The sequence below is a fragment of the Manis pentadactyla genome, chromosome 13 (assembly GCF_030020395.1).
Source record: "Manis pentadactyla isolate mManPen7 chromosome 13, mManPen7.hap1, whole genome shotgun sequence".
NCBI lineage: Eukaryota > Metazoa > Chordata > Mammalia > Pholidota > Manidae > Manis > Manis pentadactyla.
The window spans coordinates 11,404,337-11,430,380 of record NC_080031.1 but is presented as its reverse complement, the minus strand read 5'-3'; the positions used below and the strand labels follow the sequence as shown (position 1 = coordinate 11,430,380).

At 48.6% G+C, this 26,044-nt stretch overlaps 1 protein-coding gene across 4 annotated transcripts in view; it reads right to left on the bottom strand.

Annotated features, from left to right (window-relative positions):
• PKNOX2 (PBX/knotted 1 homeobox 2) overlaps nt 1-26,044 on the bottom strand; it is a 248,379-nt gene that overhangs the window by 17,845 nt on the left and 204,490 nt on the right. For 2 of the 4 annotated variants that reach the window (XM_036930253.2, XM_036930255.2), the window contains 4 exons: nt 14,629-14,817; nt 3,205-3,334; nt 2,651-2,748; nt 1,691-1,810 (listed from right to left, as the gene is read on the bottom strand). In XM_036930253.2, coding sequence (XP_036786148.2) covers nt 1,691-1,810; nt 2,651-2,748; nt 3,205-3,334; nt 14,629-14,817 — 537 coding nt within the window. The remainder of the gene's footprint in view (nt 1-1,690; nt 1,811-2,650; nt 2,749-3,204; nt 3,335-14,628; nt 14,818-26,044) is intronic. The other 2 variants (XM_036930256.2, XM_036930257.2) reach the window with 2 other exon arrangements.

Sequence of the window (26,044 nt, the reverse complement as noted above, 5' to 3'; positions counted from 1 at the left end):
GTGTTCCATCACATGCACAGTCCACAGTGACACCTCACCACGCCCCAGTGTGTGGGGCCTGCTCCAGGCTCATGGCTTTGGCTGTGACAGGTCAGCACCCAGAGACAGATCTCCCAGAGATCCCCTCTTCCCTTAGTGCAGCTGGAGCTGCTGCACGGATGCCGGGCTCACAGGCCAGCAGGCTCCTGGGGGCCGTTGCCTCTCGCAGCGTGGGAAACCAGGACAGGCAGGGGGCCTGGGCATCTGTGCCACGAGCCCCAGCTGCTAAGTCAGGGCTGCTCCCAGGATTCTGGGCATGGCCTCCTCTCCTCCCCTCCTCACTTTATCCCTCAGGCTGCCAGCCCCTTCTCCCCAAATTAGTTACTGTTTGTTTCTAGGTGATGCTTTCAAAATGTGCTCCTCAGCAAAGTACTGGGGTGGCCCCAAGTCCCTAGAGTTGGGAGGTGGATATGTGTGGGGGGTTGCAGAAGTCAGCCCACATCTGGCACCCCAGAGCCATCTCATGCTTGCTGGGTGCACAGGCCCAGCCCTTCTGGGCCAGAGTCCCTATGATCCCCAGATCTGAGAGCCCTGCCTAGGCTGGGGCTCCATGGCCTCTGGGGGTGCTCCCATTTCAAATAAAGGGCTGCTGATGGGCTGATTAATTAATTTCCATGATCCACTGAAGTCTCTCCTCTCTGCAGAGCCTGCCTTACTCCCGGCTCTTCCCCACACCTTGCAGGCCAACATGGTCCCTTGGTATTCATCTTGTGCATGTGCCTATGTGCTGCCGTGCCAGGTGGGGAGCTTGCCAACTCACAGAATCCAGCTCCTGACCCTGGACACACACACACACACACACACACAATCAGTCCAGTCACTGGACTTTACTTATTGCTGCTATGGCTCTTGAGTAGTGTTGGAGATGATTGCTTTGAAGTCATTCCTGATATTCAGCTGAAGGTCTGTTGCAACTAATACTGCACACAAACCTATAACCAACATCACATTGGTGCGCACAGCAGGTGCTTTATAGAAACATTACATTTAAACCTAATGCTTTGTCACCATTTACAAAAGTAGCCACAGAGGCCTATGAAAGAATGTTCTCCACATGGCAGAGCTATGGGTACACAAGGACATGAGGAACCAAGGTTTCAGCTCCTGCAGGGGATGGTCTTACCACCGCTCCCCAGCACTGCGCCTCATCTGGCCACTCCCACAGGGGAAAGGGACACACACCCTCTGCTTCCCCCAGGGTGGGGACTCCAGGGAACACAAGAGTCCTGGCCGCAGAGCAGTGTTTTCTTCCATGGGAGGAGGGCAGGGGTGAGCATGGCACCTGCAGGGGGAAGGTTCTGGACCATAACTGTAGCTCTGGGCCCCATGGAATCTCACTCTGTTCATGAAACAATGCCAAACACTTGCCCAGTACTTAACTGCCTTCGTAATGTGTCTGTCCCCATTCCTTTATTTGATGTCGCCTGTTCTGTGTGTCAGCAGGAGCAGGACTAGAGAGAGTCTCGCAGCATTAGGTCCCACGTGAGCCTTCCCTCTGACCTGGCCTCTGGAAGATGACATTCCCACCAGAGAGCCTCTCTCTGCGGGCATGCCCTCTGTAGATGTGGGGATGATGGCAGAGGCTGGTACCCAAATGGCGCTCCTGCCCGGGCTGTGGCTCCGCACCCTCAACACACACACACACACTCACCATGAGATGCTGGAAGAGCCAAGAACGCATTATATTGGTGGCATGCTTGGGCAAGACTCCTCGTTTGTTCTTGGACTTCTTATCCTCATTGTCCAGGAGGGAGGTGAGGTCAAGGTTAACCTTCAGAGCACGTGGAGAGAAAAGCAGAGTCAGCAGCCCCGCGGGCCAGCAGCTAGGGACCCGTTGTTATAGCGACAGCAGACGCTCACTGCCAACCCCCCTCCCGACTCATTCTTAGGGCCCCGGGCACGTCACTTTTCCTGTCAACCTATACCAGTCTCTCAGAGAATGGGAGAAGGGAAGAAGGAAGTGGAAGTAGGGGAAAGGGGCGAGAGGGGATGGAGGGAGCAGGGTCATGAAGAAGGCATGGAGAGACAAATCTGCAATAAGCCGTCCCACAGTTATTAGCACCTCTGAGGGTGGCACAGTATGGCCCTCGGTATTCATCTTGAACGTGCGTGTGTCTACATATCGATGGTTGGCAAAGCACTTTGCTATCCATTTCCAAGGTTAGCCCTCGCAACTGCCCTGCAGATGGGTGGGGCCGTGTGCCACCGGCGTTAGTCCTGCTCTGTGGATAAGAGCCCCGAGGCTCAGAGAGGTTAGGTGACTTATCCAAGATGACAGGTTAATGTCAGATCTGAGGCCACTGACTTCTTACTCCCCACCCCCCTGTGCGTGTGCGCCCTATCCCACTGTGCTAGGTAGCGGCTCCGAGGGGAGACCAGGAGTAGGGGGTGTGGTCTTTGATGTGCCTTCTCTGAAGCAGCTCCGAGAGGCAACATCCCAGGAACTGATAAAAGCTTCCCAGCACCAGCTTCTTCTCTGCCAAGTCGGGGTAACGATGCTCTCAGAAGGATCATGAGCTGCTCGTGTAAAGTGCCCAGTGGACAGTAAACAACTTCAGTTGCCCGCCCCCCGCCACCATGCACATGTGTGCACACCCGGACACACACTCACCTGTGTGTTCTGGATCTGGATGGCTCCCTGGGGGATTGCTTGGGTGACCACCTGGCCCTGGGAAGTTACCATGGTAACCGGCTGGTATAAGGCTCCACCTAAGGAGACAACCAGTTTTTGGGTCCCCCGCCATGGGGGTGGGTAGGAGTGAGCGCAAGCAGGGGTTCCAATTCCCTTGTCACTCACTTGTAAACACCCTCTACTCTGGAGGCATCAGCCTCTGCAGAGGGAGGCTGGGAGCAGAATGGGGCGCAGAAACCAGAGCCGCTGGTGGCAAGTGCTGGGGGCAAGGAACACGAGCCTTACTTGGTTTTTGAGGGGCTCTTCCTTTGACCCAAATTTGTTCCAAACCATCCCAGTCAGGTTTGGTGCTAACCATCTACAAACTTACAAAGCAGTTTAGGCAAGAAACTTAGCTGGGGAACCCTCCCTCGGCAGGGGCACCCACTCCCACTTCCTGGGATGGTTTGTGCAGTGCCTGCCCTCCACCCCTAAAATCCCCTTGTCCACCCGTTCTCCTCCCAGCGGTGTTCCCCACAATCCCCTGCACCCACCTGACACCACTTGTGAATTGACGGTTGTCATGGCAATGTTGCCCTGCTGGAGCGCTGAGGCTGGGACCACAATCCCCTGGGGGTTACTGGAGACTCCAGACATGGAATTGGGGGAATTCTGCAGGAGGTCCTGGCAGTAAAGGAGGCGCGATTTGTGGCAGTGTCACCAAGAGCCTAGAGCCCCAGCCCCAGATTCCTCCTCTCCCCTGCGCCCCTTGCTGCCTTCCCTCCTCTGTCTTTTCTGCTCCTGCCCAGACCCAAATCCAAGAGGCAATTCTGGCTTCCTAGAAAGAGCGAATAAGAAGGCTCAAAATTAAAAACCAACCAGCCAGCCAACAGTGGTCATCCACTTAGCCATTCATCCTGCGAAAACCTGAGACACGAATCAGCCCACAAACCAGTGGTCCCCACTTTGCCTTCCCTGTGGAATTTCCAATATGGGAGCCTGGGTTCTAGTCCCAGACATTCTAATTTAATTGGTCAGGGTGCGGCTGGGGCTTCGGAGTTTTAAAAGCTGTGCAGGTGATTCTAATGTGCGGCCAGGGCCAAGAACCAGGCTTTACCTGCTTAGCACCTATTCTTCCTTTACAGTCAGTTAACTGTGTCCAGATGCCTTCCCTGACATCCCTCCCTCAGTACCTGTACCAAGAATTCATTACATCAAGCTGCCTGCAGCGTTTTACCTTTGTGCCCTCACCTAGCTCAGTGCCTGGCACATAGAGCCTACTACAACCCCCTGCACGGCGTGCACGAGGGCAGGGAAGCTCGGCTGCAGCCTCCAAGAAGGAGCAGTGACCCCTCCCTGCTTGGGCTGGCCACCTGCTCAGTGCAGGGAGGGTTTATGAGGCAGGTATTCAGTGTGCAAGAGGTGGGGGTCTCCAGGCTTTATTTGGAAAAAACAAGAAAGGTGGCAGATGAGGTGAAGTGGGAGTTGTTGTAGGAGCCCTGCCAGGGCCACCCAGCCCCTCGGACTGCAGTTCTCAGCTGTGAGCAGGGCTGGAACCAGGTAACCTTTCCGACGGCTATTGGCTTGCCTGAGGGTTTCAGCCCTGGGCAGGTTCACTATGGATTTGGTGAGACCAAGAAATGACAACAGAATGTTTTTAGGGTAAAAGGGTTTATGCCTGGCTCTATTCTCACAGTCGGTCGAGCACTAGAACCACGTCCACACCCAGCAGTCTATAGGTCTGTAACCTACCTCTCTCTGCCTCCACCCAGAGCCCTGGGCGGAGCTCTTTATATAGTACCTTAGTCAATAATAGCTAATTGGCTGTGGGTGTGGAAGCAGTAGCCTAGCGGCAGGCCAGGTACATCAGCAGGTAGTTTAGGGTCAGGTGAGGATCCTGGCCAGAGGAACTTCCACTTTCCCCACTGCGGCCCCTCCAGAGCTGCCCTATTTGCCCTCCTGGACTGTCCCTGGCCCGGAGCTGGAGGAGATTTTCACTTGAATGAGCAGCGTGTGGAGAACAGTCCAGATCTTGCTCCTGCCCCCCTGCCGCTCAGCCTCTGGGTAAGGCTTGCCCTGGGTGGGTGGGGCGGGAGGAGGCCCTGCTTCCATTTCTGGCTCACCTCTGCTGCTGTGACTTTGGGGAAGGGACAGGACGGCACTTGCCTACCCTTTTCTGGGACTTGGTGAGAGCCTTGGGGCCAGTGAGGTTTATTCTTTGAGCAGAACCCGACCTTCCTGCTCATGCAGTTCAAGTGCGACACTGCGTCTGACCTGCAGAAGCTTAAACACTGGAAGAGCCCTTAAAACCCACATACGCCAACTCCCTGAGGCTTAGAGACCCAGGTGATGTACCCACGGTCACCCAGCTCAGGGGGCAGCAATAGCACCAGCATGCCACCCTCCTTCAGAGCCACAGACGCTGAACCCACGCCTTGCACCAGGACTGGCAGCAAGGTGCTCCTTGAGTCGTGGGGGCTCCATAAAGAGTCACTGAGGGCAAGGTGAACAGATAAACCATCTAAAACCCAGAAGTACAGAGGCTTCAGTATCTGGGAATTTGCTGGATTTGGGAAAGATGTGGGATTTGGGAATCAGATGTTCCTGGCTCCTGGTCCTACTGTGGCCTCAGTCTTCTCATTGATAAAATGCATCTGGCTCCGTGCTGGCACCCAGGGGCCCGCACAACCTGAGTTTTTAACTATGAGTCTCCTCTGGGGTTGATGCTCCCTCGTCCCAACATCCCAGCCCGGCCAACCATTCCCCCAGGATGTAAACCAGTACTGGTGGTATTTGAAGCTGAAGCAAACTTGGAAGGTAAATTTAATAGAGGAGGGGACCCCTCCATGCCACTCACCCTAACACTAATGGACTCGACTTTTCAATAATCTCTTGTCTGGAATCGTCCATGCCATGGTGCCCCTCACTGGGTAAGGATATTTGGGAATTTCAAACATAAAAGCTCATCCCAGACTTTCTTCCTCTCGAAAAAGTATCTAGCGGGGTTAGGAAAACACAAGCAAAATCAGTAAAATAAATACAAGATGTGTGCCTTGGGAGTCAACCAACACACACTTGTCCTTGCCGTAGGCGCAGGGTGAGGTGTCACCTAGCTATTTCATCTGCTCATTCCAGCTCTGGCTGGTTCTCTGCCTCGTGGTTTGGCCAGCATCCTTGTGACGCTCTGGGTTTGGGTAACTAAAGGCGATGCATGCACTGGGTCAAAACCTTCTCTTTCCTACCCTCTCCTCCTACTCTGGGGTCTTTGGCTGGGAGGTGCTGACAGGCAGCCAAGTTACATCAGCAAAGGAACGGAATGGAGAACTTGGTGGGAAGAGAGATGAGTGGGGCTGGGGTTGGCCACATCTTAGCTGGGAAGAGGAGGCACCATCTTGGCAAAATCAGTAAAAAACCTCCCTGAGGTCTGGGGAGCTGGTGTGCATCCCTTATATTTACGTTTGTAAATATAAGCTGTTTCACAAACCTGCCTGAGCACCGGGGTGATTTTAAAGACAGAGATTCTCAGGGCCATTGAGTCAGACCCTTAGCCATCTGTATTTTTTAACATACAGATGGTTCCAAAGATCAGATGAGTCTGAAAACTACATATTTCCCCACATGATTTCATTTTAATCTCACCACTACCTGTGGGGTCAGCAGGAGAGAGATTTTCTATTTGCCTGAAGATGAGTTGAGGCCCAGAGAATGGAAGTGACTCCCTTGAGTCCAAGAGCTAGCTGTGCCTTGAGCCCTGGTCTTCTGGCTCTGATACTCACACAGACAAATGTGCTTTGGAGCCCATCAAGCAGGTTCCCAAAGTAAGCACAGTGCCTGGGACACCTAGGCACCCAATAAATCATTTCCCACTTCCTTTGGCTGAAGTCACTCAGCTAGGGAGTTGAGTTTGGCACAGGTACGGCTTTCAACCTGTCCTTGAAGTCCAAGAGCCACATTGTTTCCTTACTTAGCAACACAAGAGATTCATCTGGGGCTGCACACCTAGCCATGGCGGTTAACCCTCGCCACATGCCCCCTTCATTCCTGCCTCCCTGCCTCGCTGCCTAAGACGTTCTTGGGCCAAGGCCAAGCACCAGAGGTCAAAGCTGGAGTCCCTGTCCCCAGCTAGTTCTGAGGCTTGACTTTGCAGCTATTTCAGGCCAAGACTCAGTATCTAGCTCTCTAGGGCCTTTGTCTCTATGGAGACCATGAGGCTCTGAACTTCTGGAACAGTCTACAGGTTTTTTTTGTGGGAAAGGAGCTACCAGGTCGGCAGCAGAAGCCCCTTGGGTAGAAAATGTTGGCTAAGCACACAGTATTATTATCTCCTCAACAGCTTCCCCTTGGGGCTTATCAGACTTCAAACCAGGTGGGTGCTGCTCTGTCTGGACCCAAATGGAGCTGTTCCCTTCCAGGCCCCTTAGCACCCATAAAGAGGTGAGAAGCACATGGGGTACAGTTTTAATGACATTTTTCAGCATCAGAGTCTCACATCCCTGCTTGAATCATCCAGGAGCCAGTGGCTGAGAGCTGGTTATCCAGCCAAGAGCTCTTTGCCTTGTTCCACTGGGAACATGGCAGTGGTGTCCACCCCTCTGGAAGCTGCTTGGGGCCTGGGAATCGTGGGCACTTCCCTGGATGTTTGGTGGAGCTGTTCCACTGGACTGAGGAGTGTGTGGTCTCTTATTTTCTAGTACTAGGATTGACTTTCTAGTGGGAAATAGGCCCCAAAGCTGAAAACTTCCATAAAGTTTCCAGGAATGATGTCTCATGGGACATGGACCCAGAGCCAGGAGCTAGATGGAAACCAGTGTGCTGGCCTCTGCAGGCCTCCCCAGAAGCTGTTACACTCATGGGGCCTTGCGTGCTGTTTCCCTGAGATGCAGAGAAGCAAAGAGCCGTTCAGAAGGGCGCAGAGCAAGGTAGGGAGTGGCCTTGAAGTGGCTGAAAACTTGTGTCTCCTGAGCTCTGCCCAGCAAGGCCCTGGCTCCCTGGGCCACTGGTCATTCTTTCTGGACCACAGAGGTCATGGGGTGAGTTTTACTCCAAATCTCATTTTTGGAAAAAAGAAAGATGACTTATTCAAAAGGAAAGCCTTACAAAGAAAAAGTGAAAGATTCTGCCATTACTTTTGGAAGCAGAGGGAGGTGAGGGGTAGCACTAGGAGCTGATGATAACCATGAACTCTGACCCTGTGGTCTGATGTCAGCCCAGGAGGGGCTGTGTTGGTCCCTAGAGCCACAGTCTTCTTTACTGTTAATAGGGAAAGGGCTATGTTACCTGGGAAAACATGATCCCCACTAAAGGCAGAAATGCCTGGAATAAACCAAGATGGGGGCAAAAAATAAGGGGATGAAGGAAAGAACAGATAAAAGTTTTCCTTTCAGTTATTTTGAAATAGCTGGAATTTTTCTTACCAGGATGCCTATGAAACAGAGGAAGGAATTGTATGTCCTTGCAAAGGTCCTTCCAGCTCAGGATTTTAGGAAAACCAACGCCATTCTCTGGCATTTATTGTGTGTGTGGATGGGGGGGTGAGGGGCCAGAGGGAGCAGGGTTAGGGGGACAGCACACCTTGGGGTGAGCCCAGCTGTCTGCCATCCACCCCCTGGCCACTAGAGGTCTCTGCTGATCCACGAGCTTAGACCACACTCCCCCAAGTCTCCCCAAGCTTCCCAGGAAGGTGGCTTTGCAGGCTGACCTGCCTGGGCTGGGGGTGGGGAGTTGGTTCTGAGCGGCTGCACTTCTGCGGGAAAGCTCGTCTTGACCTCCCCCGGCATGCCCGTGCCCATCCTCTTGACTCCTGTAGCGCTTCCTGCTGGCCTGATCTACTGGACCCAGAGCAGACAGTGGTTCTCTTTCTCATGCACCTGTCTTCTTTTCCTAGCTTGGCTACGGGTTTTTTGAAGGAAAGAGGGGTCTTTCTCTGAATTAGCCCAAACTGCCTAGCACAGTGTTGTGTGCATGGAAGATACTCCGTAAAAGTGTGGCCTGATTGGGTGTGTGTGTGTGTGTGTGTGTGTGTGTGTGTGTGTGTCTTAAGGGGGAGGGGAGGTTGTTTCTGTCCCCAGACATCCCGTTCCGGGCAGTGTCCCTCCATTCTGGCAAGCAAGAGTCCTGTCTTAGGCTGGGAAAAGCTGGGTTCCAAACTCAGGGAAGCCAAACCCATGTAAACAAGCCACCTAATCCTGTTCCCGTTCCCCTCCTGTTGGGGGCTTTAGTCTCAGGGGAAAGGCACTCTGGCCTGTGGGGACAAGCAGCAGCTGTTGCTCTTAAGGAGCATTCCTTCTCTAAAGAAGAGAACTGCTCAGGTTTCACTAGCCTGGCTGGGACGCCACCTTCTTTGTCTCCTGGCCCCCTGTGCTGGAGGGCTGGGGGCTACCAGCCGGCAAAAGGCGGCAGCTTTAATGCCTACGGCAAGCATTAATCAGGGTAACTCTCTGCCCTCAGCTCCCTGTCGCTTTGGTCTGGGGCTGCCCCTTTCCATCTCAGTGGTGATGTTGCAGGGTAGATCTCCTCCCCTTCCCCTACTTGATCAAATGCTCAGGATGCCTGGCCACTGCAGAACTTCCAGGGGCTTGGCTGAAGGGATCGCCCTGCATCCCTTGGCCTCCCTTGTTGAAAATGCCACCTGCCTATAGGTCAACATGCAAGCCTACCTAAGCCCCCTTCCTCAGGTGGGGATGTACTGATTAGACCTCTTTCTATTTTTCAGGGAGTAGCAGCTGGAGTTACACCTGGTCTGTGAAGCCCAGCGTCTCAGAGCTGTGTTCACTTCATGCCCCTCTCCCCCTACTTTCAATCTATTAGCAGCAATCGATTTCTTCCTCTCTAGTCTCTAAATCCCTGATCTACAGCTAGGTACAGTCATCCCTCTTCCCCCAGGCCTGGCACCTTCTATGTGTCACCCAAAAGGTAAAAGGACCTATTAGGATAAGTAGAACACAGACTCCAGAATAACCCATCCCAGACTCCGCTGCTCATCAGGTGTGTGACCTTGAGCCAGTGTCTTAACTTCTCTGAGTTTCCCTTTCCTTGGGTGTGAAATGGAGAAAATAATGTGCATCTTACAGGTTTGCAGTATGGAGTAAATAATACAAAGTGTGGAAAGCACCCAGTGTAGTATATAGAGTGTTTGAGAAGGTAGGGGGAGTTTGGGGGATGTCGACATTTTCCCCTTTCTCTGCCAGTTCTTCTTTGAGCAACACAAGAGGTGACCACTCAATTCATTTATCTCCAAACCCTACCCCACTGCCTACATTCTCCACTACCTTTAAAACCTTTGGCAGTTGGCCATCATTATCCGCCTCAAAGCACAACCCCCCACACAGTTGGCTGCAAGCTACTGCATCGTTACCTCCGGAGGCCAGAGATCTGCCATATGCATCCTCACACCCTTGGAACTCAGCAGGCTCAGCAGGTCCTAGAGTAAATGTACAGTTGCTGTGTCCACCCTCCACAGGCTCCTTCTCTCCCCGAGACAAGCCTAGGATCTCCCTCACCCCCAAGCCTGCCCCCTCCCCAGGCCAGTGAACCTGCAGTGGGCAGAATCCTCCTGCTGGCCTATGTAATCCATACTGAGGGTTGTTCATTCTGTGCATGGGCAGGAACAGACCCTGGCCATGAGGGTGTGCAGCCTGGGCCTGGGCTTTCCTTGGGGGAGGAGGAAGGAAGCCGAGTGGTGACTCGGGCAACCTCAAGCCATGCAGGTGGTTTACTCAATCCAAACCCCTTCCTGTGGCTCCCCTCCCTGTCTGGCTGCTCCTCTCCTGCCCTTCCTCAAGGTGCCCTTGACCCTGAGCCTTCTGTGGCTTACTTAATTGATCTAGAGCCTCAGGTGTGACTCTTTGCTCCCTCCCACTGAGACAGGGAACTACTGCTGACAATTGTGTTCTCAGAGGATCTAGGACATGCATAGAGCTAGTGCCCCCCAAATGCCTGGTGAGTGAATAGGAACTGTGGCTCTGTTCATTTGCCCTGGCATAGAGTGACGTTTAACTCTCCATGGAAAAAGGGGGATGAATTTCAAGTCAAATTAATACTTGAGTGGAGGTGGGAGGAGGTTCTGTGTAGTGGAATGGTTTAATTTGTGAGCTCTAGGGAAAGACAGGAGAACCCTGAGTAGGAGTCAGAATGGGCATCTTACTGAGGATGCTGCCCCTGCCAGCAGCCCAGGCAATAGGGAGGGAGGCGGCTGGGTGTTGGTAGGTATAGGATGGCTTCCTAGGGGGGTGGAAGGAAGCAGAGGGGGCCTAGGTCCTTGGAAACTCTGTCTTAGTTCTCTTGCTTGGTACGAGCATATCCCCTACTCCTCAGCCCCATTCCATCCCCCAAAGAAAACTCACATCTAGACATGGAAGGCCAAGCAGGGAATATGCCCCGACCCCACAGAGCTGGGTGGGGACTCAGTATGGCATCTGAAGGGGGGACTGATTTGAATATAAAAGTTTCTCCCGCTTCGTAACACAAGGCCGAATTATTAGCCCACAGGGAAAACCATGAGCCAGCAGTTTGCAACAAAGCTGGCAGGCAGCTGGCATGTTGATCCGGAGGATCGTGTTCCAGAGGGGAGACACCCCTCCCCAGGCCAGGCTGGTGGTGCGGCTATTTCAGGCTGGGGGGATTAAGGCTGAACCATGACGAATGGGAGCCATCACACACACACACACGCGCGCGCGCGCGCCCCAGACACTCCTTTCCTCTCTCCATTCCCATACTGGCTTCCATGCTGATCCCAAGGTCTGCCTGCACTGAAAAGTCTTGCCAGCCCTGGGTCTCTCTTTCCTGGGAAGGCCCATGATAGCCCCCACCCTAGCTCTAGGGATAGTGACAGGAGCTCGACCTGGGAATGTGAATGGGGACAGCACATGGCATGTCCTACTCACCTTCCCTGTCTCCACATACCTCAGAATTTGCACTGACCCCACACCCATCTTGCCTGCCCCTTCATCTCATTGTTGCTGCCATTGCTCCATCCATTTCTTCTGCCTCTTTCTTTAGTGGCACTTTTTCTGCCTTTCTTAAGCTGCACTTCTGTTTTCCTAAATCTGTGTCTTTTCCTTTTGTTGTCCTTTCCTCCAATTTTTCAGTCTTTCTTTACCTCCCTCTTGAATGGGACTCTTGATACTTGTCTATCTTTCCTATTCCCTTTCTTCCTATTTCTCAATGCCTCCTCTAGCTTCCTCTTGCCTCTCTTGAGCTCTCTCCATCTTCCACATCGTATCACCTCTTTCCACAGATATTTACTGACTTGTGGTAGCCACCTTGGGTGTGGGTTATAATGTGTAAAATACTGTCTCTACTCAAAACAAGCTTTTTATCTAAAAGAGGAAAAGGAGTCTTACAGAAGTGACTATAAAATAAAGTCATATGTGATGTTTACCAAACAAGTGGCCCACAGTGCTCCAGTAGTTGGTTGAGAGAAAGAAAAGTCCATTCTAGGGCATCAGGGAGGCCTCAGTGGGGAGAGCAGCCCTTTTCTACCCCTGGGGAGGAGGCTGGGTTTGGTCCTGCAGAGATGTGGAGGTGTCACTAACAGACGGCATGGAGGAGTGGCGACCTAGGAGGGTCCTGAAGGTCAGATAGAAGGATGTGAAAACTCTGGGGCAGTCAGTGTTTGAGCAGCAGGAGGACATGAACAGAGCTTTAGGAAGATAATCCAGAAACAGAAGCTTAAGAGGTGTGAGTCGGTGTGCATCGTATGTGCATGAGTGTGCACATGCATGCATGTGTGTGTGTGTGTGTTTGTAGGAGGGCTGAGGGGCATCCAGGAGAGACAGGAGAGTTGCTGAGGAATCTATGGCCGCAGCCTGCGTGTGACTGCCTTATCTACCCATTAAAGTCTGCACTAAGTAGGAGGTGGCAGTCAGAGGAAATGAAGGGTCAAGTCTGAGAAATACCGAACAAGAACACCTTGCAAAGTGTCCTGTCCTCTCTTTCTTGGTGTCCTTGTTTCTGCCCGACTGTCTGAGTTCCTCTTTCTAAGCAGATCAGAGGCCTTTCTGCAGTGGCCACCCCAGGGCCAGCCTCACCATCAGGCAGAGATCTTATATTTACATGATAGGAATCAAAGTTCTTTCCTCTTTCTTCAAAGCTCAGAGGCACTGAAGCCGGGGGTCCCCTGGAAACCGACTTTAGCAGGTAACATCTGCGAGACCCTGCCCACTCAGAGCCACCCCACGCCCCCAGTGACCCTGCCTGTGGCCGGCTCGCTCATCAGCACAGGGCCCCGTGCTGTGGCTGCTCCTCTCTCTGGCCCTCCTTTCTCCCCCCGCTGCCCTGGAACACCCCCAACACCAGAGCTCAGGGTAGAGTTGGAGAACCCAGGAGGGGGGAATCCAGTGCCTCTCCAAGGACCTGATTATTTCCAAAGACTTGTGCTAATTTTCTGATATGATCCTCACATCTCTGTGAGGCACTAAATCCTCATTACTTTTCCTGACCGATGCATTCTAATTAGATCAACACTTTAAAAAAAATTCACAATAGCCACAGGATGGCTTTCCATCTCATTAACTCCTCACTTATTATTTTCATGAAAATTACTGATAAAAATGTGCATCTCCATTTGGTGAGGCCTCACAGCCTCCTCGGCTCCTATCTTGCATCTCTCCCATCACCGGGGCTGTGCTGCGTCGCCATGGTAACCCACAATAATAGAAACTAATAAATTACAAACGGGATGCTCGTTGAGCAATTATTTTCCTCTTTTATGCAAGTTTCTTGCTAATTTTGATCATAAGGGAAAGTACAATAAGACTCTAAAGGAATGAGTCTATTTCAAGAGAGTATTAGCAAGCAGAAGCCTGGGCAGCTGTTTTTATATCTGTAATAAAGTGATTTGGTGATTTCAAGCAATGGGAAGAGGAAATAAATTTCCGGCCTCATGTCCCAGGCGGTACTCACTACTGAGTCCCACAGAGATCCCACTGGAGTGGGTTTGATGTGATACTTGTCAAAATGTGCAAGGCATGGCTGGCCTTCTAGAGGCCACCTGACCCTCCCCCTGCCCCTGCCAACCCGGGGAGATGGATTAAGCGTGTTGGTCCTTACAACTGAGAGACAAAGAGGCACTGCATTCCTTAAGCGATCTTTCCAGAACCTCTTCCCAGTCATTCTTAGAAAGTTTACCCATATCTCCATGCCTGGTTATCTCATGAGAAGAGGCCACTGCAAACCTCCCAGGGGACCCTCCATGTGTCTGTCCTGGACTCAGGAACTCAATGGGAGAGGAAGAAAGTGGTGAGACTGTGGCTTATGCAGATGCCAGTGAGTTTGATGGAAAGGAATCGCCAGGCAGCTTTGCAGGTTTCGGGAAAATATTCTGCCCTGAAGAGAAGAGCACATTCCCACCCAAAGTACATAGCCACCATTTCCGCATTTCCCAGTTCCCAGGACAAAGGTGGCAGGTGAAGCTTGATAGAGGGGGTGACTTGAGGTGACATGTACAGTGGCCCTGAACCTCAGCGGGACAGATACGCCAAGGCAGGGTGAGCAATTCAAGAGCCATCAGGGAGGAGCAGTATCATGGGGAGCTGTCTTTGTTAGGTGGGCAGGATTCAGGAAAGGGCCACTGTCCCCAAACCCTCCTTCTCAGAAACAGAGGGAGGTCAGGGCTCTGGAGAAGTGCACAGGGCGAGGCTCTCCGGGTGCATTCCCAGCACCCCCCCTGTGCTCCAGGAGAGCTCCCCAGCTCCTTACCCTTGTGGTCATTTCTTGGGATATTTTAGGCCAGGCAGCCAGGTATCACTTTGGACATTGTCCCTCTCCCATCTGGCCACCTTTAGGGGACACTGACGCCCTGGCATGGTGAGCTCTGGAAAAAAGGGGACTGTGCTGCCTGATGAATGGAAGGAGGCGTGGATCTGAGGAGGCCTCCAGTGAGTCTGATCCACTTTCACAGGGCACGGGGGGACCCACAGACCTTCCCGCACCTGGCATAGGAGCCTGGCTGGGAGATAGGACCCAGCCCTGAGCGTTACCTGTGAGTGCAGGTTTATGGAGGGCTGGTTGGGGGAGTATGGCCCCCCGAGGTCATTCCTGAGCAGGTTATCGCTGTGCATCTTGGTTTTGAGGCAGGTGATGTAACGGTTACAAAAGTCCTTGCAGAGTTCATTGACTTTCTCCAACTCCAGCAGGTGGATTCTCAGGACCTGGATTGCCTTCACCATCTGGGGAAAGGGAGGAGAGGGGAGCTGGGTGTTTGTATCACATCCCCCTTACTGCCTTGACTGCAAACCTAAGCGCACCAGGGGAGAGCATTGGTCCCCTGCCCTGGGATATGCGGTCTCAGGCATGTGACTGAAATTCTCATCTGGCTGCCTGCTGATAGCTCACCTGCTCTGGGCCCACTGTTGCCAGCGCTGTTCTTGAGGCCGCTGTGGGGTTCTGAGCACAGTGTTGGCTTTAGAGTTAGGAGGCCAGGTCTCCAGCCCTGGGCCTGCCATTTATGATCTATGCAAGCTTGGGAAGTTGCTTAAGCTTTCTGCATCTCATTGTCTGACAAATGGGGAAATTACACCCTTCCTGACAACTGCACAGGGTTTTTGAGAGGATCGCAGGCAAGCTGGAAAGTGTGAAACACTGAGCAGGCATGAGGAAGACTGAGAGCAGAGTTTCTGGACATCACCCCCAGAGGCCAGGTCTGGCTATTCCTAAACACACGTTCTGAGTGCCCCATCTAACCCAGGTCACCTGTCAGAAGCCCCATTGACACTTGTTGACTGTCTAAATCAGCCAGCACAACTTAGCTGGGTGCTGGAACACCTGTCTGTGGTGGCTTTGCCTGTGCCCTTTGGACTGTCATGTGGTGACAGTCATCTCTTCAAATGAACATTCCTAAGTTTTTCATGGCAAGAAGTTATGTCTCAGTTGAAGCTCTTCTCTTTATCACTGTTATTATTATTAAAAGAAAGTGCTGCAGGAGGCATAGAAAACAGGATGAAAAAAACTGCCCTTGATCCAATCACCCTAAAAAAACAAAGATTTTTTTATGCCTTTTCTACATGCATATATATTAGCATAGTTTAAATCACCTTGTGCATACAACTTTGTTTCCTGTTTTTTTCCCCTTAGTTCACCAAATGTGTTTTTCTAAATGGTAGAATTGTTTTCTCTATTCTCGTTCCTAGATGGGAGGGATGCTGTCTGATTTGCTCACCACGCTCTCCTTTGCACCAAGATACATGTTTACGAAGTAACTATTCATTAATAGTTGTTAATAGTCTCAAAAACTATTTGTAAATGGGTGAAAATTACTGAGTGAATTTATTTTTAATTGCTGCATAATATTCCATGCATATGCCATATGTAACCAGCCTAGGCATTGAGACTACTACCAATTTTTCAATTTTATAAAAAAATATTAGAGTGACTATTTTCCAAGCTTACAACTCTTATTTATGTTTCTGCATAATTTCCTTAGGGAAAACTCTCAGAAGTGTCAGGGAAAAGCTGTGGACATTCTTTTGGCACATGATAAATATTGCCAAATTGCTTTTCAAAAAAGGGTTGTTCAAATGGTGCTGGAGCAACTGGATGACCACAAGCAAGAAAAAAAAAAAGAATAAAAAACTTTGATTTAAATCTCACATCTTATAAAAAACAATTAACTTAAATAGATCAAATAACTAAATGTACGACATAAAACTATAAAACTTTCAGGGAAAAAAAACCCAAACAGGAGAAAATCATCAGGATCCCTAGGGTTAAGCAAAGAGGACTTGACATCAAACACATGATACAGAAAAGGAAAAATTGGTGAACTGGACCTCATCAAATTAAAGAGGTTGGGTCTTCAGAAACCCTGAGAAGAGGAAGAAAAGACAAACTAGACTGGGAGAAAACCTTTACAAACCACACATCTGACAAAGGCCTTTTATCTAGAATATATAAAAAGCTCTCAAAATGAAACAATAATATAATAAGCAATACAATAAGAACATGGGCAAAAAAACAGCAGGTATCTCACTGAGAGAATATACAGACAGCAAATAAGCACATGAAGAAATGTGTAGTGTCACTGGCCATCAGGGAAATTAAAAATTAAAACCAATGAGACATCACCACACACCGATCAGAATGGTTAAAATAAAAAATAGTGATGACATCAAACGATGGTGAAGAATTGGACCCTGGTCAGTCATACACTGCTGGTGGGTAGGAAAAATGGTACACCTACTCTAGAAAGCAGTAGGCAGGCACACCTCATTTGAATGTGCTTTGGCTTATCGCACTTTGTGTATACTGCCTTTCTTACCCATTGAAGGTCTGTGGCAACCCTGTGCTGAGCAAGTCCATCGATGTCATTTTTCCAGCATTTGCTCACTTGTCTCTGTATCACATTTTGGTAATTCTCACAATATTTCAAACTTTTTCCTTATTATTATATTTGTTACAGTGATCTGTGATCAGTGATCTTCGATGTTACTATAGTAGTTGTTTTGGGGTGCCATGAACTGCGCCCGTGTAAGACAGCAAACTTAATGGACAAATGCTCTGTGTGTTCTGACTGCATCGCCGGCTGACCTCCCCTGTCTCTCGCCCTCACCACAGGCCTCACTGTTCCCCGGACACGGCAATATCGAACTGGCCTCTCATGTTCAAGTGAAAGGAATAGTCACATGTCTTCCACGTTAAGTCAAAAGCTAGAAATGATTAAGCTTAGTCAGGAAGGCACATCAAAAGCTGAGACAGGCCACAAGCTAGGCCTCTTGCCTAGTCAGCCGAATTGCGAATGGAAAGGAAAAGTTCTAGAAGGAAATGGAAAGTGTTACTCTAGTGAACCCATGTATCATAGAGCAAAACAATCAGCAAAACGAGAGCAAAACAATAAGCAATACAATCAGAACATGGGCAAAATAGAGAAGGTGTGAGTGGTCTGGACAGAAGATCAAACCAGCTATAACATTCCCTTAAACCAAAGTCTAATCCAAAACTGGCCCTAATTCTCTTCAGTTCTCTGAAGGCTGAGAGAGGTGAGGAAGCTCCAGAAGAAGAGTTGGAAGCTAGCAGATGTCGGTTCATGAAGTTTAAGAAACAAGCCGTTTTGACGGAAGTGCAAGGCGAAGCAGCAAGTGCTGATGATGTAGAAGCTGCAGAAAGTCCCCTAGAAGATCGAGCTGAGATCATTACTGAAGGCGGCTACACTAAACACCAGATTTTCAGTGTAGATGAAATAGCCTTCTGTTGGAAGAAGATGCCATCTAGGACTTTCATTGCTAGAGAGGGGAAGTCAGTGCCTCGCTTCAAAGCTTCAGAGGACAGGCTGACTTTCTTGTTAGATATTGATGCAGCTGGTGATTTCAAGTTGTAGCCAGTGCTCACTGAGCGCTCTGAAAATCCTAGACTCCTTACGAAGTATACTAAATCTACTCTGCCCATTCTCTGTAAAGGGAACAAGAAAGCCTGGATGATAGCATGTCTGTTTACAACATGATTTACTGAATGTTATAAGCCCGCTATTGAGAAATACTACTCAGAAAAAGATTCCTTTCAAAATATGACTACTCGTTGACGATGCTCTAGTCACCCAAGAGCTGATGCAGACGCACAAGGCTAATGTTTTCGTATGTGCTAACACACACGCATTCTGCAGCCCATGGGTCAAGGAGTCATTTCAACTTTCAAGTCTTATTTAAAAAACGCATTTCATAAAGCTATAGCTGCCATACATAGCAATTCCTCTGATGCATCTGGACACAGGAAATTGAAAACCTTCTGGAAAGGAGTCACCATTCTAGGTGTCATTATGAAACATTTATGATTTATGGGAAGAGGTCAAAATATCAATGTTAACAGGAATTTGAAAGCAGTTGATTCTAATCTCATGGATGACTTTGAGGGGCTCAAGACTTGAGTAGAGGAAGTGACTGCAGATATGGTGGAAATATTAAGAGAACTAGAATTAGAACTGGAATCTGAGGATGTGATTGAACTGCTGCAATCTCATGATGAAACTTGAATGGATGAGGAGCTGCTTCTTATGGGTGAGCAAGGCAAGTGGTTTCTTGAGAAAGAATCTACTCCTGGTGAAGATGCTGTGAGGACTGCTGAAAAGACAACAAAGGATTTAGAATATTACACAAACTTAGTTGATAAAGCAGTGGCAGGGTTTGAGAGGATTGACACCCTACTGTGGGTAAAATGCTATCAGAAAAATGCTACAGAGAAATCATTTGTGAAAGGAAGTTGACTGATGCAGCAACTTCACTGCTGTCTTACATTAAGAAATGGCTACAGTCACCCCCACCTTTAGCCACCACCACCCTGATCAGTCAGTCAGCAGCCATCAGCATCGAGGCCAGACCTGCCACCAGCAAAAAAGGTATCTGGAAGATATCTGAACTGAAAGCTCAGATGATAGCATTTTTTAACAATAACATATTTTTTTAAATTGAGGTATGTATGTTGTCTTTTTAGACATAATGCCATTTCACACTTAATAGACTACAGTGTATGTAAATATAACTTTGATATGCACTGGGAAAACCAAAAAGAAATCACTTGCCTCACTTTATTGCGATATTTGCTTTATGGTGGTGGTCTGGAACCAAACCAACAATCTCTCTGAGGTGTGCCTGTAACAGCTTTTCACCCAACTAAATATATTATAATATGACCCAGCAATTTCACTCTTGGGCATTTACCCCAGAGAAATAAAAACGTATGTTCAAAAACCTGTATGTGAAAGTTCAAAGCTGCCTTATTTCAAATATCCAAAAACTAGAAACAACCAAAATACACTTCAGCAGGGGAGTGGATAAAGAAACTGTAGCACAGCTCTATTACGGACTGGTACTCGGTAACAACAAGGAAGAGATTACTGATACATACAACAATACGGATGGATTTCAAAGGAATTACGCTGAGAAAGAAATACCAATCTCAAAAGGTTACATACTGATGCCATTTATATAACACTCCTGAAATGATAAAATTCAAGAGATGGAGAACAGGTTTGTAGTTACCAAGGGGTGTGCTGCTGGGGCAGGGAGGGAGGAACTGTTCTTTATTTTGGCTATCATAGTATTTACATGAATCTACAGATGTGATAAAATGGTACAGAATAACACACACACACACACACACACACACACACACACACACGAAAGCATGTAAAACTGGCAGAATCTGATTAAGGTTGATGGATTATATCATTATCAATTTCCTGGTTGGGAAATTATAGTTACACAAGAAGGGAATCAGAGCTTCTGTGTATTAGTACTTAGAACTGCATGTGGGTCTGCGATTATATAAAAACGAAAAGTGAAAAAAAAAGGGTGGGGGCTTGTTGTTTTTCGAGACCCATCAATGCTGACCTAGGGAATACACAGGGAATCCGTGCTTAATCCCACCCTCCAAGGTTTTGGCTAGCATTTTGATGTCTAGGAAAACAAGGAAGGGACTCGCCCTCGCCCTCGGAGAATCTTGCCTATCAGGTGTGACTCGAGCTGCAGGGCTGGAAGCCAGCGCCACACCCCTCTCTGCGTTTTGATGGTGTTTCAAGTGGAGAGCGACTAAGGAGTCCCCGGTTGGCTTTAGGATTGTGTGATGGGTCCGGACTGTGCTCAACTAATTAAGGGCTCTTGGAGAACCGAATTAAACTAAGTGTCACTCAAAGACAGAAACCAACAATTTTCTGTCTTCATGCAGTGTTCAATCACAGGGTCTTGCCCTAAGCGAGTGCTCCCTCCACGGTGCTGAGACTAATGGGGACTGTGCTGTCTCTGGCAAAGAAGAGAATAGTGACTTCAGGATGCATCCTTTGGTACTGAATAAATATTTGTTCTTACCTAAATTTTGTACTTGACTCCCACCATAGAGATTTTGGTTTATGTCCCTCAGAGTAATTCACATGGTATACAATATTAATAAATACTCATTGATTGATGGTCATCAATACTCAAACGTTTCTTATTCTTACTATGTCTCAGGCACTGTGTTACACCCATCACAGGACTTATTTGATTTATTAACATAACCACTTCTGCAGGTATGTACCATTATTGCCCACATATTACAAATGGAAGAAAATGAAGCCTAGAGATACTAAGTTTTACTTGCTTAAAGTCACACAGCTGGTCAGTGGGAGAACTAGGGTACGAAGCCAGGTTGTCTATGTTGCTTCACCCTCGTGTGGAATCTCAGGATTTATGTAGATAGAGAAAATGGCAGTTTAAAGTGCACGTTTTTTTTGGGGAAAGTGGCTCACTGACAGGAAGTATGGGGTTCCAGGAAAACCAACTATGTTTGGTTTTGCATACATTAATGTTTAGGGTTTCTAGAACTCTCCCTGGTAATGCTCGGTTATCACCTGCTCTGGCTGCTCATCTGTTGCTCCCGGTCTGTCCCCTGGGAGTCAGAACACCTCACCAAGGCAGGTGCTGCTTCCTCACGTGTGAAAGAATAGGGTTGGGCTGTCAGGGGCCTTCCACTTTCTGATTCTGTGAACATTCCCAGGACTTCTGTCCTCAATTATGACTGTGCTGGAAGGGGCTCCAGGAGATGATCAGACCATCTCTACGTTCTCTCAATTTGCTGACCGAGAAGTTTCTCCTTTCATTTACCAGCATCTCTCCTGCCTTAATAGAAAGTGCTCTCTCAGCTTTCTGTGGGTACCAAGAACAGCCAGTACCTCCATCAAAACAACCTCCCTTAATTTAATGTTACACATTTGACACAAATATCGGGTCTCACACTGGACAAGACATCGGACTTGACTAAGTTGTCCAATCAGCTTTCTCTTCTCCAGACCAAATAATCCCAATTCCTTAAACCTTTCTTTTTTTTCTCTTTTCTCTCCTCCTTTCTTTCTTATTCCTCCCTTTCTTTTTCAGTTCTTCCATTTCTTCTTTCCTTCTTTCCCTGTGCTTTCCTTAACTGGACTATTCTTCACTTTAAATCAACATTTTATGCACTCGATTTTTAAATCTTTTCATGGAGTAAAACACACATACACATTCACACACACAGAAAAGCGGCACAGGTATAATCATTTATTTAAAAAACATAGCCAATAAGTCCTTATAGAAGAAGAATCAGAAAATACAAACAAGTCAAACAAAATAAAATGTAAAATCCACCCAGACCAGCTTTGCTCAGATGAAATACACGCACAATGTGCTCAAACCAGATCTGGTGCACAGTGGCCAACAGTGGACCTACATTTTGGTCTAATAAAGCACAGTTGAAGGATTTTCTTTATGGGATAATAGACTTGGTTTAAAGATTTAAGAAGGTAGAGGAAGTCATAATGGTATTCTGAGGCAATGAATATGTAGGACCTACTCAATATTAGGGGAAAAGACAGTCAGTGTGGTTAATGGAGGGTGGCTGCCTGGCAGAGCAGAGATCTCGCCTGTGGGGTTTACTGTCAGACAGTCTGGATTTGAGTCCAGGCCTACTTATCACAAACTGCGTAATACTGGGCCAGTTCCATGACTTGTCTGTGCCTCAGTTTTCTCATTTGTAATGGGGAAAACCATCATCCCTAACTCACAGGATTTGATAAGGGCTATGGGAGATAATAATGGGAAAATTTATAAACCACAAGGAATCAAATGCATATAATTTTTAAAATCTCTTTTAATAACTTCCAATATCCTGGTGGCTTTTCTATTGCTATTCCATATTCAGCTAGTGGAAAAATAATCATTCCCAGTTTTTTCTTGTGTAGCTAAGTTTAGCAAATCATCTTCTATGTGTTTGCAATTGTGGGTTTTCATCTCTAAATCAGAATAATACTGATTTGTTAAACTATTTTTCTAAGTGATCAATGTCATAAAAACATTTTTTCAAGTCTTCTAAAGCAATAACAATTCCATTTAATTTAATATCATCATCAAATGTGATGAATGTGTCCTTAATTCCTTTCCCCAAGTTTTGCTACATCTTTTAGCTTTCCTCCCTCATTTCTCTTTCAAAATAAAGAAAACAACCCTCATCTTCTAACAAGTACCCTTTAAAAAAGTAAGACAAGATGCAACCTTACATTTTAGCCTCATAAAGCCGTACACTAGCGCCACAAGTCCCAGAAAGTACACAGGACTGGGCATCTCATTTCTGTGAAATCGTGGGGCTTGATGGCCTGAGTCTATTATTTCCGGCCTGGGTATTTTGGATAAGTAGTTAAACTTTATCTGTAAGACATAGGATAATACCTACACAGTGGAGTTGTGGTGAAAATTGAGTAAAATAATGCACAAAAATGTTCTGGGCACGTGGTGGTCATTTGAGAAATGTCACTTCTTCGTGCCATTGTGCCCCTCTGTCCATCATCAAGTTCTTTTTCAAAAAGTGGCCTCTCTTCTAGGATGATGGTCTCTTCATTTGATAGTAAGAAATCCCTGCCTTTCAAAACATTTATATACATAGCACTTTGTAATTTGCAAAAAGCTTTTCTCTCCATTATCTCGTAACCACAGGGACACACAGGCAGAACGATCACTCCCCTAGGGAGGGGGAATTGCGGCTCAGAGAGCAGGTCTGCTGCTAAATTCCAGGAGGCCATCAGGGAGGTGTCCTTGCCCTGGAGGGCAGGTCTCTTTCACTCTCTCTTTCTCCTTCTGCAAGTTGGGAAGCTGGAACAATTCTCCTTCACTTACAGACTGAAGAGTTTATATCCACGCCATGCATTCCTTAAAGTGCTCTGATATTTCCTGTGGGTCACAGGGACAGCCACAGCTAAAATCTAATCAGGAATTTTCCCCGACCAGACCAGCTCGGCCTGACCAGTTGGAAGTGCAGGGTCACTGGAACAAGGAGTGGGACATGGAAGAAAGGTGAAGACCAAGAGCTGGAGACCTTGCCAGATAAGTGGGGGACAGAATGAACATTCTATGGAAGCCATCATGCATGACACTTTTCCGTCAATAATGTGGCACTTTCCCTCTGATGACCTCGGAATTTGGAGAAGCAGTGCAGTTCAGAGGCAAGAGGTGGGCTTTGGGAGTTAGACCCACTCGGTGCAAATCCCAGCTCTGTAATTTGTTGGCTGTAGGGTTCTTAGTCCTTGATTTCCTCCTCTGTAAAATGGGGATGATAACTACCTCACAAGGCTGTCATGGGAACTAAACAGCAGAGTAGGAAGCTCAAGAACAATGGGTTTTGGAGGCTGAGTCTTGGGTGTTCCACTTACTGGGAGACTCTGGACTGCTTACACAATGTCTGCACTTTACTTTCCTCATCTGTAAAATGGGATCATAACGGTGACAATCCCTCAGAGTTGTAGTGAGGATTAAATGAGATGCAACTAGAAAGAACCCCAAACAAGACCTGGTGCACAGAAAGCTCTAAGAAAAGAGTAGCTACCAGGCAACACAGCTGTTAAGAGCATCCGTGTCGGGGGCTGAGACCTGCATTTGAATGGCACCTCTGCCATGTACTAGTTGCATGATCTTGAGCTTGTGATTTCACCTCATGCCTCAATCTCCTCATCTTAAAATAGGGGCAATAATGATATGCGCCTGGGGGGTTTGAAAAGAGGATTAAATAAGATGATACATGTAAAGTGTTCAGAACAGCATCTGGCACCTAGCAAGTGTTCTAGAAATACTCATTATTTGATTATTCTTATTTCCATTCCCTTTCCTGGTGTCTGTCGGATTTCCTCTCCTATCTAGGTGAAGAGAGTCTGCACCGCAGAGAACGACTCTGAATGGGGCCGGCCAGGGTCTCTGTGGGCCTGGGGCTCTGTGGCTTCCTGTACCTCCTTCACAGCCTCCGGTCTCAGGCCCTGCCACTTCAGAGTGGGTCCAGGGGCCTGGGGGCCCCATTTTGGAGCTGGCTTTGCGGTCAGGCAGCCATAATCTGTCCCTCAAGCCACACCAGAGTCTCATTAAAACGTGCCCCATAAATGTTAAAAAATTTACACATAAAAAAATTCCATGCATGAAACTGAAACCGTACGTTTTACAGCCTCGGTTTGAAATCTTGCATAATATATAAAATCTTGGCTCTGCACTGGGGGCCCATAAATCAGATTTTATAAAACAAAAAGCTTCTACTTTTCAAAGGGGTTTGGGGAACTTGCAAATTTTACAAACTTTACCAACTGCCAGTCAGAGGCTTCTGGGTCCAAGCAGGGGAGCTGAGCGCGCCAGGTACAAAAGAGGCCTGGTGAGCCCTGCGGTGGTGTGGGAACTGGAGTGGAGGGTATCCCCAGGGGAGCGCTCGAGGGGCATTCCAGCTTAGCCACCATGGGCGTGGAAAGCTGCCCCCAGAGCATTGAAATGGGGAGGTCAGCAGGTCAGAGAGTGTGGGGTGCAGAGATGTGGGTGGTACTGTTTGTAACTGGGGGCTTTCTTGCCCCCAGGAAGGAGGAGCTGGGGTGACCTGCAGGAGGAGGGCTGTATCAGGAGCCAGCGCACCTGGATCCTGGTCCTGTCATTTCCCTCCTCTGGACGGCAGTGGCCCCATCTGTAAAATGGGTAGTGGGTGGACTGGACTTGCTTCTCTCTAATGTTTTACGATACTAAGTTTCTCTTCCCGCAAGCGCACTGTGGGAGCAGCTGGCCAACCCGGGAAGGGCAGTTCCCTCAGAGACCTGCAATCTGGGGACCTCTCTGAACTTTGGGCCGCTCAGTCAGCCGTTCCCATGGGAGCTAGCCTGGGAGACAGCCAGAGCAGGGACAGTACCGCACACCGGGGGGCGGTTTGCTTGGAGGGAGGAGGGCGACCAGCTAGAGGCAGAGGATTTATGTCCCGGTGGTGGGCCTGCTGGGCTGGGGACTACAGGCTCCCTGGGCCTGGAGGGTGGGACAAAGTTTTTGGGGACCCCAGTGTCCTCCTGACAATCCTGTGTGTGAAAGTCAAGATTCAAGGGCAAAGGAAAGCCGCCCTGACACACATATATATATAAAATAAATCTCTCAATTATCTCAGCTCATTTGCTTGGGGTCTCTCATTTTATGTCCCTGCTCCGCTGCGCAGTATATCTGTCCGGATAAAGAGTTACAGTCCGTTGGGCTACGTGTGCGGGGTTGTAAAAAATACAGATGCCAAATTAACTGGCTGTGGCAGTCAGCAGCTGATTGAGCTGATAATGACGCGATCTGACCTTTTTCTAATTTCTAATTATGTGCATCTCGGCTGTGCTGGCTACATGATTCTTGTTCTAATGATGGCTTCTGTGGTTGGTCTCCTCATCTCCCCCTTCCTGACACAGGATTACAAGTGGGGTGGCAGAGGGCACTGCATGGCTCCCCAGATAAAGTTTCAGGGCCCCAGCCGCAGGGTCTCTCTGATGGCCACGGGGGGAGGTGGAAGCTAGGACTGCCTGCCTTACTGACACTGCATTGAGATCAACCTTCTGGCTGCTGGGCATTTTTAAAGGCCATTTAGTTCCACAAGCCATCTCATTAATCTTTTTATTACCATCCCATGAGATAGGTGTATGGT